The 15,786-nt window shown below is 43.0% G+C and overlaps 1 protein-coding gene across 3 annotated transcripts in view; it reads left to right on the top strand.

Annotated features, from left to right (window-relative positions):
• Positions 1-1,017: 1,017 nt before the first annotated feature.
• The window catches only part of LOC121580711 (polyamine-transporting ATPase 13A3-like), a 30,552-nt gene continuing 15,783 nt past the window's right edge, over positions 1,018-15,786 (top strand). Inside the window, exons 1-15 of one of the 3 annotated variants that reach the window (XM_041895709.2) lie at positions 1,018-1,351; positions 6,841-6,916; positions 7,642-7,818; positions 8,406-8,585; positions 8,857-8,927; positions 9,094-9,177; positions 9,657-9,726; positions 10,274-10,408; positions 10,866-10,938; positions 11,458-11,589; positions 11,820-11,987; positions 12,548-12,705; positions 13,076-13,264; positions 13,593-13,654; positions 14,397-14,547. In XM_041895709.2, coding sequence (XP_041751643.2) covers positions 6,866-6,916; positions 7,642-7,818; positions 8,406-8,585; positions 8,857-8,927; positions 9,094-9,177; positions 9,657-9,726; positions 10,274-10,408; positions 10,866-10,938; positions 11,458-11,589; positions 11,820-11,987; positions 12,548-12,705; positions 13,076-13,264; positions 13,593-13,654; positions 14,397-14,547 — 1,701 coding nt within the window. In that variant the 5' untranslated portion in view covers positions 1,018-1,351; positions 6,841-6,865. Of the gene's footprint in view, positions 1,352-6,780; positions 6,917-7,641; positions 7,819-8,405; positions 8,586-8,856; positions 8,928-9,093; positions 9,178-9,656; positions 9,727-10,273; positions 10,409-10,865; positions 10,939-11,457; positions 11,590-11,819; positions 11,988-12,547; positions 12,706-13,075; positions 13,265-13,592; positions 13,655-14,396; positions 14,548-15,786 lie in introns of all 3 variants that reach the window. The other 2 variants (XM_045224667.1, XM_045224668.1) reach the window with 2 other exon arrangements.

Below are 15,786 nucleotides of genomic sequence, written 5' to 3'. Positions count from 1 at the left end.
CTTGATGCTCTAGACTACTAAATAAAGCCTTGCTTACCAGAATAATGTAATAAATCCATAGAATGAATGCATCATCAACAATCTAGTTGACATTGGTAAAGTTTTCTCTTTCATTTCTGCTTCTCTCCTGGAGTGGAGACGCTTAGGGACCAGGAAGATTTTCTGTGCAAAATCAGTTGGTTGTCCGGTTTTAAGGAAATGAAAAGCTGTAAAAAAAAAAAAAAAAAAAGATCCAACATATTTCTGATAGTATTTCAGTTCGTCTTGGATGCATATTTTGGTTTGCATAAAAAGGTTCAGGCTACATAACAAGGTCCCTAAGCACACATTCACATTTTCTAAAGCTAAATCATATTTCTCCGCTCCTGTTCCCGAGACAAAGTTTACATTTTACTGCAGGAAACATTTAATTCTACAGGAGATAATATTATTATAGGCTACATGTAAGGCCTAGAGTCAATGTCCAGACTTCAGTTCCTATTCCAACTATTACTGTTTCCATCTGAACTTCAAAGGTGATAGCCTGCTATATGCGAAACAGCCTGTGCAGACCGCGAAAAACAACAGTAAACTGGATAAGATGTTTACATGCCACAGTATCCTATCTAAGCTAAGCATATCCCAGTCAATTTATTCAGGTTTCTCAAAACCGGCATATATGAGTTTATTCTGGTTATTGTAAACAGGATATTATGTTTATTTGCGTCAACTCAAAAACAGAATACTTGAGTATCCCGAATTATAACAGGATATTGGTGTGCACGTAAACATTGTGCTTTCAAGACAACTGGGAACTCGGGGAAAAAAACAAGGTAAAATCATATGATGTCAGTAATCTTCAGGTCGGAAAGTCTGAGGTCTAGAAAGGCCCGAGTTTTCGATTTGGAATTCCGAGTTGGATGACCGTTCAAAACGATTTTTACCAATCGGAGCACGTTTTTTCCCCCGAGTTCCCAGTTGTCTTGAACGCGGCAACTGACTATATGAAGCAGAAATGTATTGGGGTAGGGGATGTCTCGCTTCCTCTTCCGTCTGGTTTTAACTTTCCTTGAGGGGTTTGACTGCGATAGGAAATAATAAGAAAATGGGAGAAAATAGGCCTACGCAAAATGTGTCCTCACATCCTGTTTTACACTTCCTCCTCAATGGTCGTGAATGAAGCAGTTTCGGACGGTCTGTCCCCGCATGGAATATACCCCAGCACATTGTCAATATTGCACACGCGCCCTTTCTGTGGACACTTTCCAGGCCACCAAATACATTTGTGAGTGCGCGGTGAAATTCTGAAGCCGTCTTTTTTTCCCGCAATATGAGTGATTTCTGACAGCAAGAGGCCAGAGGGTTCTGGTAAGTGAGTATTTTAAATGTTTATTTAAAAAAGATATATCGAACATATAACAAGAGCCAGCGAGATAAAATAAATATATATATATTTATATCTTACGTCATACAGCCCTGTTACAAAGTTACAACGGTAGCATGTACTATGGAGGAATGTTTGAACAGATACACTGCAACTGTCGTGCAAGGAATCCTGCAAGCTCTAACTTTTCTTGTGTGGGATATTACAGTAATGAAGTAACCTAATGGTAAATATTTCTCTAAACTCAGTATTTACCATGTGTGGACTTTCAAATACTTTATTGAATGGGGTTTAAAATAGTACTTTTTAGACAATTTCTAATCTATGATAGATAATGTTTTTATTTTACTTGAAACAAAAATTTACTTTTGCCCCTAACAGTGACTGGTGTGTACAATAACTAGTGAAAGTTACAGCAAGATTCAAGTGGTTAGTATTATCGCCTACTGTAATGTAGTAGACCACCATTACTGCTGGGTCGTTCCACGAAAATAGGTCCTTTTGCATGCCTTTGATATTTTAAGTAGAAATTAAGTGCCCATTATTATAGACCTCATGGAGAATTCAAGAAATCCGATTTTTTATATGAATAAAGGCTCGCTAAAGTACCAAAATTCAGCATTTTGTCATGTCCCTCCAACCCCGTGTCACTTCTAGGAAGATTTTAATCCCCAAATGTCTCCAAGTTCCCCATTGTAAAGGCCAGGCTATTTTGTTGCTCTGATGAAGTCATTTCTGAAGATTATTATTCATTTCATGTGATTAGTCATTTATTTACGTTTGTTCCTCATGTTAAGGTCAACCCAGTTACGTGAACTGAACTCTTTAATATGGTGAAACTATTCCTTTTTAAATACCGTTTTCAAAAGAAACATTGAACATCTAATAGTCATGTCATAGAGTAAATGCTGGTTCTACTCTTTTTGGCCATTTTCTGGTGTTTTGTGGTGGAAAACTGAGCGGGTCGAGCATAAAATGTCAACCATGTTACCCATAGATTGACAGGCTAGAAATGTTTTAACTATTTCATTTTTTTGTGAAGTCTGCATTAAATTGCCACTCCCTGTTGCACACAACAAGCTTCCATTCCCCCTGTCACAAAGGGATTTATGGCTGATTTAAGAAGACATCATCAACCCCATTCCCCCGACATCCCCAACCTTAAGAGTCGTAAAAGGTTTGCACCCTCTATAGCCATTATGGTTATTATCTGGCCCTGCTGGTCATCTATGAACGTTTGAACATCTTGAAAAGCAATCTGGCCTTAATGGCCACATGTCCTCTTAAATCTCTACCCGGAAAAGCCCGAAGAGGGCTGACCACCCCTCGGAGCCTGGTTCCTCTTTAGGTTTCTTCCAACTGTATGTTCCTGCCAACTAGGGAGTTTTTCCTGGCCACTGTGCTTCTGCTTCTATATTGCTTGCTCTATGATGTTTTAAGCTGGGTATCTGTAAAGCACTTTGTAACTGACAACGGCTGATGTAAAGGGGCTTTATAACATTTATTTGATAATGGTCTGGCTGTGAATCATAAATCAAACAAAAATGTAGTCAGAATTCACACTGATCACCATTAAGTGACATTTTGAGTAATATTCCCATTTGCTCTGCCTTGACAGGCTGTCACTGTAGTTACTGTTTTGTAATGTGTTACAGTTTGAAATAGGCCGACATTGAGCACATCTAGCCTTATGGATAGCCAAGGTACACAAACAGCTTTAAAATATAGTAAAACTGCTTCTGAAGCAGAATGGTCCACTAATTCTGTAGAAATGCTTAATGTTGACTAAATGAAATGACCGAACAGAAGAGTCAGGTCTTGAACAAGAGAGAAAAAATGATATCACTTTTAGGCGAAGGACACCAGCTTTTAATAAGGAAGAAGGTGACAAGGACTTAAGTATTGCGTTTAACATTCTTTTTCAAGCTTCTTCCACTGCCAAAAGCCTGCCTTTGTTGTTGGCAGTTGACATCGGCAGCTGTAGAGAAGAGCTGACTAATCATCAACTAAATGTAAAAAATCTATGAAAAACACCTTTTTCACTGTTAGACTGTTTACAACAAAAGTGCTCTCATTTTACATGTCCTATTTACACCAACTGTATTCTTTTGTTGTTGCTATCGTGATTGGTTAAGACAGTGTTACCCCTCTCCAGCCTACTTGAACCATGTTCCCTCTGGTCTGAGGAAGTAGGGCGTCAACTTAACCTCTTCTTGATGGAATGCAAAATGTACAAGTTGCAACATCTTTATGAAAATCAAAGTTTATTGGTCGCGTACAGAGTTTTGCAGATGTTATCGCAGGTGCAGCAAAATGCTTATGTTTCTAGCTCCAACAACGCAGCAATACAATAACAATACACACATAATCCAAAAGAAAGAACAAGACATGAAGACAAGTCAGAACGAGCAATGTCAGAGTCCAGAATATAAATACATGTGAATGGTGAGTATGGACAGTATATTCATTGAAAAGGTGTGTACAGCAGTAGTTATATAGGATGAGCTTTGACTAAAATACAGTATATACATATAAAGTGGGTAAAACAGTATGTCAACATTATTAAAGTGACCAGTGTTCAATGACTATGTACATAGGGCAGCAGTCTCTAAGGTGCAGGGTAGAGTACCGGGTGGTAGCTGGCTAGTAACAGTGACTAAGGTTCAAACCAGGGTACTGTGCGTAGGCCGGCTAGTGGTGACTGTTTAACAGTCTGATGACCTGGAAATCGACTAATAAACAGGTTCTATCCGTCCCAGATTTGATGCACCTGTACTGTCTCGGGTGGCTGAGGTCCTTGATGATCTGATTAGCCTTCCTGTGACACCGGGTCCTGTAGATGTCCTGGAGGGCAGGCAGTGTGCCCCAGACGATGCGTTGGGCTGACTGCACCACCCTCTGGCGAGCCCTGCGGTTGCGGGTGGTGCAGTTGCCGTACCAGGCGGTGATACAGCCCGACAGAATCGTCTCAATGGTGCGACTGTAGACGTTCGTGAGGGTCTTGGGAGGGCAAGCTGAATTTATTCAGCCTTCTGAGGTTGAAGAGGCGCTGTTGTGCTTTCACCACGCTGTCTGTGTGAAGGGACCATTTCAGGTCCTCAGTGAAATGCACGCCGATGAACTTAAAGTTTTTAACTCTCTCTGCTGTCTCCTGTAGTCCACAATCAGCTCCTTCGTTTGGTATTTAGTATTTTATTAGCATCCCCATTGGCTGTTGTGAAAGCAGCAGCTACTCTTCCTGAGATCCACACAAAACATGAAACATTACATAATACAGAACATTAATAGACAAGAACAGCTCAAGGACAGAACTACATGAATGAAAAAATGGCACACACAGCCTACAAATCAATACATACACACAAAATATCCAGGTCAAATAGGGGAGAGGCGTTGTGCCGTGAGGTGTTGCTTCATCTGTTTTTTGAAACCAGGTTTGCTGTTCATTTGAGCAATATGGGATGGAAGGGAGTTCCATGCAATAATGGCTCTATATAAAACTGTACGCTTAGTTGACGTTGAGGGAGAGGTTACTTTCGTGGCACCACTCCGCCAGGCCTCTCACCTCCTCCCTGTAGGATGTCTCGTCGTTGTTGTTAATCAGGCCTACCACTGTTGTGTCATCAGTAAACTTGATGATTGAGTTGGAGACGTGCATGGCCACGCAGTCATGGGTGAACAGAGAGTACAGGAGTGGGCTGAGCACGCACTCCTGTGGGGCCCCCATGTTGAGGACCAGTGTGGCGGAGGTGTTGTTGTCTACCTTCAGCACCTGCGGTCGGCCCGTCGGGAAGTCTAGAATCCAGTTGCACAGGGAGGAGTTCAGAGCCCTGAGCTTAGTGATGAGCTTGGAGGGCACTATGGTGTTGAAAGCTGAGCTGTAGTTGATGAACAGCATTCTTACATAGGTATTCCTCTTTTCAAGGTGGGAAAGGGCAGTGTGCAGTGGAATGGTGATTGCGTCGTCCATTGATCTGTTGGGGCGGTATGCAAATTGTAGTGGGTCTAGGGTGTCGGGTTAGGTGGCGGTGATATTGTCCTTAACTAGCCTCTGGAAGCACTTCATGATGACAGAAGTGAGTGCAATGGGGCGATAGTCATTTAGTTACCTTTTGCATTCTTGGGTACAGGAACAATGGTGGACATCTTGAAGCAAGTGGGGACAACATGCTCTGATGAGGCGGCTTGGGATGCCGTCTTTTTTAAATTGGCCCATCCACCACCCCCCTCGTCGGAGGACAAAAATACACTTTGTTTTTACAGCTTTTTCTTTTTCTTGAATGTCTTACTCAAGTCTGCCACAGGGATTTTATTTATTTAACCTTTATTTTATCATGGTCATACTTAGACCAAGGTCTCTCTTCCACATGAGCCCTGAATTACAGAAATTACTGAAAATACACGCATCAAAATATATATATAAATACAAAATGCAAGCGGAAAGAAACAGTCATAAAAAAACGAACACATTCATCAGTAATAAGGTCCTCCATCAGCTTTCTGAATTGCCCTAGAGGCATCAAAACATCAAATGTAAGAATATTTTGAAGATTGTTCCACAAATAAGAACTATTGAGAGTAAGGTCAGGAGCACACAGTCCTCGTCGGTGGCTCTGTGTTTTCCTCGAAACGGGCGAAGAAGGTGTTTAGCTTGTCCGGGAGCGAGGCGACAATTTCCTGCGACTGGCTTTCCCTTTATAATCTGTGATTGTCTGGAGTCCCTGACACATACGTCTTCTGTCTGAGCCGTTGGATTGTGACTCCACTTTGCCCTTTCACCTCTTTGAATGCCTTACAGAGGTCATAGCTGGTCTGTTTGTACACGTCCATATTCCCAGTCACCTTGCACTTTCAGTTTTGTGCAAATGCTGCCATCTAGCCACGGTTTTTGGTTTGGATAAGTTCTAATCGTCACAGTGAAAACAACATCCTCTATGCACATCCTGATGAACCCATTCATCTTTATTGACACAGACAGGGTTGAAGAGCTGACAGCCTTTCTTAGTGGAGGTCTGAGATTAGTGTCAGTCAATAATGTTAGTTACATTTACATTTTAGTCATTTAACAGATGCTCTTATCCAGAGCGACTTACAGGAGCAATTAGGGTTAAGTGCCTTGCTCAAGGGCACATCGACAGATGTTTCACCTAGTCGGCTCGGGGATTAGCACCAGCGACCTTTCGGTTACTGGCACAATGCTCTTAACCACTAAGCTACCTGCCGCCAGTTATTTGTATAGCACATTAAACCCATGCATTTGTCAGAAAGGGCTTGACAGCATTTCCGGGCCTAAACTGCCACAAGCGAAGGTGCTAGTGCCAAGGTAGAACAGGTTTTTGGATACTTGGGTTTCAAGTCAAATACCACAGCCTCAATTCAAACATAATGAGACTAAATCTGACATGCTGCCCAAACAGGAATGTTTACAACGCCAATCAGTTCCAAGACGCTGAATAAGATGTTCCCTGTTGTTCCAGTGGGCCTTTAAACACTTCTGACAGGATGGAGAAGAAAGACATGAAGATCGTCAACCAGGGCCTGGAGGACGAGATGGTGAGTGACTGAAGAAACACCATACATGCCTCTCCAAAGACCATAACTCCATCAAGAACCAATATCCTACCCCCTAGGCCCCAGCTGGAGTCTTTATGTAGATCGGAGATGACTGGATACTAGGTGGAAGCAGATATAGTGAAAGGCCATCTAGCCTTAGCCTTGTATATACCATACTGATTATCGCTAGTAATCCTTCTACCCCCCCTTTACTACCACTGTCTTTTGTCTAAACTAACACCTGACTTATTTCACCTGCTAGCACTGACTTGTTTAAAGAAATGAACTTATTGTGATCGAGATGTAGTCGTCCCTGATTGCACTGAATTTGCTCACAGCTGCTTGTTTGAAGAAGTGTACTTACTGTGATCAAGATGTGGTTGTCCCACTGGCTATCTATCCTAAGTTGAATGCACCAATTTGTAAGTCGCTCTGGATAAGAGCGTCTGCTAAATGACTTAAATGTAAATGTTATCAGGTGGCGTGAGATAGCTAGCTAATATTGATCTAATACTTCCTTAAGAAGCGCCTGGGGCAGGGGCTAGAGTAGCTGAGCTTCTGTCTGAGAGGTGTATGAAAATGTATGCACTAACTAACTGTAAGTCGCTCTGGATAAGAGCGTCTGCTAAATGACTAAAATGTAAAAAATAAAAAAAATAAAAAATGTGTTACAGCCAATATTCCTCTCTGACCCAACGTGTGCCACCATCACATTGTGTCTATAGGAGGTGTGGGGTTACCGGCCGTGCCCCTGGAAGATAGTTCTGGTGGGCGTTGGGGCGGTGTGCACCGGGGGGCTGCTGTTCCTGGTGCTCTACTGGCTGCCTGAGTGGGGAGTGAGAGGGACCTGCACACGGACCCCCTTCATCAGGGAGGCCCAGACACTGCTGCTCAGATCCACCGTACACTCATCTAATCTTACTCACTAAAGATAACCTTTTCAATGATAAATCTATTCTATGCTGTGATGTTCTATTAAACCTTCTACGACCTAAGTAACAGTAAAGATAACATTGACTTGAGACTACATTACAAATTGTAATTAAGCAATAAGGCCCGAGGGGGTGTGGTATATGGCCAATATACCACGGCTAAGGACTGTTCTTAGTCATGACTTAACGCAGAGTGCCTGGATACAGCCCTTAGCTGTGGTATATCGGCCATATACCACAAACCCCCGAGATGCCTTATTGATGTTATAAACTGGTTACCAATGTAATTAGAGCAGTAAAAATAAATGTTTTGCCATACCCTGTCTGCCAATCAGCAATCAGGGCTCGAACCACCCAGTTTATAATTTACAATAACCAATTCTCTACTGAAGAGTCAGTCTGCTTAATCACTAATGTCACTAGTGTCTGACATAATCAAATGGATAGTAGTCACCTCCTCCCCAAGCTCGGAAGTCTATGTGCTGTGCGCAATTAACCTGTGGACAATGTTAAGTGGAGGTTAACTGGATGACTTGACATTGGTTCAATTCTCACAGGACGAGTTTAGGAGGTGGTTCCGGGCCAAGGTACATGTGATGCTAGTCCCTGGAAAGAGACCCTTTGACAGTGTCGATCTCCAGGGCCCTCTGCACATACCTAATGGGGACAGTATACACGCCTTCAGTGCCCTCCAAGATGAACATCAGGGAAAATACGTCCATATCCAGCCAGTTCAGGTAAGGCAATGGCCTCTGTTCTTCATCTTCTGATCTTCATTAACAAGCAGTGTCCCAATCGTCTTGAATGGTTCCCTCCCTTCATGTCCTTTCCTTCAAGACAACTGATGGGGCGAAAGTTACAGGTCAGTGTTCCTGGAGGAAAGGACATGAGGGAAGGAAGGTATCCAAGATTATTGAGACTCACGAAGAGATGGACACAGATCCAAAGCCCTCTCAGTTGATTTCGGAACATTGCTTGCTGTTCTGACCACATCTCTCTTTCTATCAGATTCTCTACTTCACCCACCACAGCACAAAATACTACTGGAATGATCTGCTACAGAATTTTGAAGTGTTTAAGTAAGAGCCTTATTGCAAAATCACATTTTGGAAGACTTCAGTAACCCCTATAAATGCGTAATTGTCCAGCTACTTTTAAAACATGGACATTCTCTATCGTCCTTATATGAAAGGTGGTAAGTAGACAGTATTACCATGGAGGTGACTGTGTGTGCTGCTATTCTAGAGGTTTGGAGGATGTCAGGGTGACTTGTTCCGGCATCCACACTGACCACAGCTCTGGTCTCAGCAAACTACTCCAGGACTACAGGTAGCCTACGTTACCCACAACCCTCTACTCCCATACACAGTACATCAGAGGAGGCCGGTGGGAGGAGCTATAGGGAGGACGGGCTCATTGTAATGGCTGGAATGGTCATGAATGGAACGGAGTCCAACGTGGTTTCCATATGTTTGATGTTTGATACCTTTCCATTTATTCCATTCCAGCCATTACAATGAGCCCCTTCCTCCTATAGCTCCTCCCACCTGCCTCTTCTGCAGTACCTCTACCTTACACATAGGCATAATCATACCTGTTCCTACAAGCACTAGTACACACACACCACCTGTTATTGAATCTCATTTGGCCCAACTGCTCTTTTGAATGATGGAATTTATATCTGAAAGTACAGCTAAGACTGGCTAGTCCGCACAAGCATACAGTGCATATGGTATTTGAACACTTTGCCCCTTGGCGTGTGAGAAAGCTGGCAAAAATGCTAATGGATTCTAATCCGCTTTCAACAGGAGACTGTTCTTTGAGGTGAATGAGATAGCGGTGAGGGTGCCATCTGTGTTCAAGCTACTAATAAAAGAGGTAGGTTACTGGATACATCTTCTCTCTCACAACAACAAAAAAAAGTATGACCTGGAGTTTTTCTTGATCACCTGACCTGGAAAAACCCTGGAGCCCATTTATAGTCTTCAACTAGGCCCCAGAGTTTTTACGGGTCAGGTCACATGGCTAGAAATAACTACTGTCCCTTAGTGCAGTGGTTCCCAACTCCAGTTCTTGAGGACACCCAACAGCACACATTTTTGTTGTAGCCCCGGACAAACACACCTGATTCAACTCATTGAGGGCTTGATGGTTAGTTGACAAGTTGAATTAGGTGTGCTTGTCCGGGGCTACAATAAAAATATGTACTGTTGGGGGTACCCGAGGACCGGAGTTGGGAACCACTGCCTTAGAGTAAACGCTGCTTATTGTCCAATGACTCATCTGATAACAACAATCCCATTATCTAAAATGAAAATGAATAAATTGACAATAAAACAATCAGCAATTTTAACAATTAAAGCTGCATAGGATGAAACTAGCTCAATCATTTCCCCCCCCCCCATATTCATTATTTCGTCCTCAGGTCCTGAATCCGTTCTACATCTTCCAGCTCTTCAGCGTGATCCTGTGGAGCGCTGAACAGTATTACTACTACGCTGCAGCCATAGTCTTAATGTCTGTCATATCCATAGCAACCTCACTGTACACCGTCAAGAAGGTGGGTGATCGTCCCAGACCAAGCACTTCCTCATGATGTAGTGGTAGTGGCAGCCATGTTGCCTTTCAATCTGAGTTATCGGAGTTAAATGTTACTCGTTCCTTGGCATTGGCAGAATGTTTATTATTGTGGGGGGGCGATAACATTAAATTAAAATCTCCCTACCATCATATAAGAGACGGTTTGAATCCTAAGCAACCTGCCTACACATAGTTTGAAGTACAATACCAACATAGCTACTGTAGTAGGTCAAAGCTGTGTGCTGGAAAACCTTGGTGGAGCATGGGTGGAATAGGCATTGTGGTGCTTATGAATTTCCTATATTTTTTCGGCTTCAGACCGATGCCTATTCAAACATAAAACGGAGTTTTTTGTTTTTAATATATTAAGACGTGTGTACATCTGTGTTGTTTAGCTTATGTTTCTTTTAATGGATTCCCGCTTTCTCTGCTTACAGCAATACATCATGCTGCATGATATGGTGGCGACCCACAGTATTGTACGTGTCTCAGTGTGCAGAGGAAATCTAGGTACATAACAGGCCTGATAAGACTGCCTCTAAAGAGCTGAATGTAGTGTATTCATTATTACTTATCTACTATTGCATTTTATTAGTGACTTCCTCTGTTCCATTGTTTCGGTTACACTTTTGAAGTATGATCATGTGTATTTGATAATGGTTGACAATGTGTACTTGATAATGATTGATAATGGGTATAATTTCATCCTAGATCTGTTATTACATAGTATTATTATTATTATTATTATTATCATATATATTTTTTAAACTTGATTGTGAAGAAAAAACTAGTTATCTTATGGACTATGCTGCTGTGTATGTTATGGGCTCGTCATCTGAGAGGGGTATACTACAAAGCAGGATCAAGGAGTTAGCCAGCTAACTTGCCAAATATTATGAAATAACTTTTCTATTTATTTAGTTTAGCTTTCTTAATGAACCAGAAAATCAGTAGTTATTTCTGGTTGTTTATCACAGTTTGCTGGCTCCTGCTTTGTAGTATACCCCTCTGGTGTTGTGTTGAACACAGATGTCGAGGAAGCCATGTCCACAGAATTGGTCCCTGGTGATGTCATCGTCATCCCGTCCAATGGAATGATCATGCCCTGTGACGCCGTGCTGGTTCATGGAAACTGCATCGTCAACGAGAGTATGCTAACAGGTGACTATAAACGGTTCTTCCTTTAATTTGTACACTATGGGCCAGTTTCCCGGACCCAGATTAATCCTAGACCTGGACTAAAAAGCATGCTCAATGGGAAAACTAATTTGCAAGTGCTTTTCGGTTCAGGGCTAGCTTTAACCTGGGTCCAGGAACTCAGGCCCCATATGCCAAAATAAACGCTGCTGTGCTTCCATTGTAGTGTAATCAGGTTATGTGGTCCTCTCCAGGTGAGAGTGTGCCTGTCACCAAGACCAGCCTACCCAGCTCAGGAAAAGATGGGGCTGGCCTCTATAGCATAGAGGAACACAAGAGACACACACTGTTCTGTGGCACTCACATCATTCAGACCCGCTTCTACACTGGGGAACTGGTGAAGGCTGTGGTGGTCAGGACTGGTGAGACCACTTATTGTTTCCAGTCTTCTGTTATGGAGCTGACCTTAATACACCTAATACACCCGTATTACCTATTATAAACTGGGTGGTTCGAGCCCTGAATGCTGATTGGCTGACAGCAGTGGGATATCAGACCGTATACCGCTGGTATGACAAAACATTTGTTTACTGCTCTAATTACGTTGGTAACCAGTTTATAATAGCAATAAGGCACTTTTGGGGTTTGTGGTATATTGGCCATATACCACATCCCCTCGGGCCTTATTGCTTAAGTATAGCATATGTGTATTAGTGCATGGGTCTGAGACTAGGTTAACTGACATTAACAGGGCTATAAAGGTGTTATAGGCCTAGCTCAAAGTGATTGTGTGCATTCCGTTTTAAACTAACCTTCCCTGAATACAATGGTGGAGGGAGACATGGCGAGGATGGGCTCCCAGCTTCCACTGGGATGTGAGATAAATATACTTAATTATAGGGTTAATATGGCACTCTGCAGCTCCTCAATTCAATTCAAATGCTATTTAGGTTATTTCCTTGCAATATTTGTTGTCTGTCAGGTTTCAGCACAGAGAAGGGCCAGCTGGTGCGCTCCATCCTGTACCCCAAGCCCACTGACTTCAAGCTGTACAGAGACGCGTATCTCTTCCTGCTTTGTCTGGTGGGAGTGGCTGGCATCGGCTTCGTCTACACCATCGTCCTCAGCATCATAAACCAGGTACTGCAGTTTGTCTGTTCAGGCATTGAAAAAACGGATTGCATTTGTGTAGTGCTTTTCCCGCTAGTACTCAGTGGGTTAAACTTACCCACTCCACCATTAATGTGTAGCATCCATCCTGTGTCTTTTGTTTAGTATTAAATGGGTGAAAATAGTCCTCTGGCAATGTGTGAATTTACCATTATTTAAACATGCATGGCCCATTCCCAACCACCTCTCTCATTTGGAAGAATAATACTGTCTCACAGTTTAGTCTAGCAATAGTGTTGACGTTTCCCTATGTCTGCAGTCTGTCAATTTCATTTAGTATTTTCCCCTTCCATGTCCAGGTTCCAGCCAAACTTCTTAGAAGGCTCTTCTCTTTGAACAGGTTCCAGCCAAAACCATAGTGGTTGAATCTCTGGACATTATCACCATCACGGTGCCCCCAGCGCTGCCTGCAGCCATGACAGCGGGCATCGTCTATGCCCAGCGCCGGCTGAAACGTGTGGGCATCTTCTGCATCAGCCCCCAGAGGATCAACATCTGTGGCCAGCTCAACCTCGTCTGCTTCGATAAGGTACCCACTATGCCTCGTCTGCTTCGATAAGGTACCCACTATGCCTCGTCTGCTTCGATAAGGTACCCATTATGCCTCGTCTGCTTCGACAAGGTACCCACTATGCCACGTAAACACAAACTATCAAACTTCATTCCAAGTATCAGGCTGTTATAATCACTAGCAAAACATTTTGCTCTATCTAGTAGAATGTTTTTGTAAAACTATGAATCTGTGATATTAAAATAAAGTGTTTGGAATCTCTAGCTAGCACACAGGTACTAAATGCAGACAGTTGTAGAATGAAGCTACATTATATTTCTGTGTAACCGTCCTGCTCCCCACACAGACTGGTACTCTTACTGAAGATGGTTTGGACCTTTGGGGGATCCAGAGAGCTGAAAATGGCAGGTGAGAATGAGAGGGATATGCGGTGTCCATGTTTCTCATCATGGCCTCCATGGCTAAGGAGAGATGTGCTCTTCTACCATGTATCAGTTATCTACTGTCTCTGAACCCTCCGTTGTTATGGGGAAGTCAGTGGATGAATACCACAGCTCCTTTGTTTCCCCAGTCCTTTCTCTGTGACCCCTCTCGTCCCCTCGTAAAACCCCACTACATTAAAGGGGCAATCAGCAGTTGAAACATTAACAAAGCCCACCACTGTTTTGGTAAAAAGCTGAGGGATGGGGCTGGAGAAATGTAACCACTCTCAAATTCATAGACAGAGTTATGGATGTAAGGACTGACCATCCATGATATCAACATTATAGTTCTAACCATGTTTTGAGGCTTTACAATGTTTGTTTACATTTACTTTGTTTTATAAACACTGGAGTAAAACAAGCTTATATTTTGGGTTCTGATGAGGTACGACAGTTGAACTAAAGCTCATGAGTATTTATACGTTATATTCTTCAAGAATCAATGGGTACATATTATTAATTTGTAGGGCCAAAAATGGATGTAGCAACTACAGATGTTCCTTTTTAAAGGGATAGTTACACATTTACTTAATGTTGTAGTTACTTTTTTAAAGCTATTCAGTCATAAACCCACAATTTACACGTGTTTACTTAGCTGCAGCCCCCTATGGGTGAAAAACACTAAACTGATCTTAGATCAGCTTTTCAATCTATTTATTTCTCCTCAGTTTCTCTCCCCCAGAGGATGACCCAGCCAATGAGACTCTAGTCAGGTCCTCGTTTGTGTCCTGCATGGCCACCTGCCACTCTCTGACCAAGCTAGAGGGAGAACTCTCCGGAGACCCACTGGACCTCAAGATGTTCAACGCCACAGGCTGGGTCAGTCTGTCGCAATGCTGTCTCGAAGTTGTCGCAATGTTTTTGTTCCTGTGTGGATATTGTAACCTACAGTAGTTTATGTTATATACTGAACAAAATTATAAACACAACATGTAATGTGTTGGTCCCATGTTTCATGAGCTGAAATAAAAGATCCCAGAAATTGTACATATGCACAAAAAGCTTATTTCCTCTCAAATGTTGTGCACAAATTTGTTTACATCCCTGTTAGTGAGCATTTCTCCTTTTCCAAGATAATGCATCCACCTGACAGATGTGGCATATCAAGATGCTGATTAAACAGCATGATCATTATACAGGTGCTCCTTGTGCTGGGGACAATAAAAGGCCATTCTAAAATGTGCAGGTTTGTCACACAACACAATGCCACAGATGTCTCATGTTTTGAGGGAGCGTGCAATTGGCATGCTGACTGCAGGAATGTCCACCAGAGCTCTTGACAGATAATTAAATGTTCATTGCTCTACCATAAGCCGCCTCCAACGTCGTTTTAGAGAATTTGGCAGTACGTCCAACCTTTTCTCTCAACCGCAGACCACGTGTAACCACGCCAGCCCAGGACCTCCACATCCGGCTTCTTCACCTGCAAGATAGTCTGAGACCAGCCACCCGGACTGCTGATGAAACTGTGGGTTGGCACAACTGAAGAATTTCTGCACAATCTGTCAGAAACCATCTCAGGGAAGCTCGTATGCGTGCTCGTCGTCCTCACCAGGGTCTTGACCTGACTGCAGTTCGGCGTCGTAACCGACTTCAGTGGGCAAATGCTCACCTTCAATTGCCACTGGCACGCTGGAGAAGTGTGCTCTTCATGGATGAATCCCAGTTTCAACTGTACCGGGCAGATGGCAGACGTATGGTGTATGGTGTCGTGTGGGCGAGCGGTTTGCTGATGTCAACGTTGTGGACTGAGTGCCCCATGGTGGCGGTGGGGTTATGGTATGGGCAGGTATAAGCTACGGACAACAAACACTATTGCATTTTATCAATGGCGAGATCCTCGGGGCCCATTTGTCGTGCCATTCATCTGCGGCCATTACCTCATGTTTCAGCATGATAATGCATGGCCCCATGTCGCAAGGATCTGTACACAATTCCTGGAAGTGAAAATGTCCCAGTTCTTCCATGGCCTGCATACTCATATGTAACCCATTGAGCACGTGTGGGATGCTCTGGATCGACGTGTACGACAGCGTGTTCCAGTTCCCGCCAATATCC

This window comes from Coregonus clupeaformis, chromosome 14 (assembly GCF_020615455.1).
Source record: "Coregonus clupeaformis isolate EN_2021a chromosome 14, ASM2061545v1, whole genome shotgun sequence".
Lineage (NCBI taxonomy): Eukaryota > Metazoa > Chordata > Actinopteri > Salmoniformes > Salmonidae > Coregonus > Coregonus clupeaformis.
This window is presented reverse-complemented; position numbering and strand designations above follow the sequence as displayed.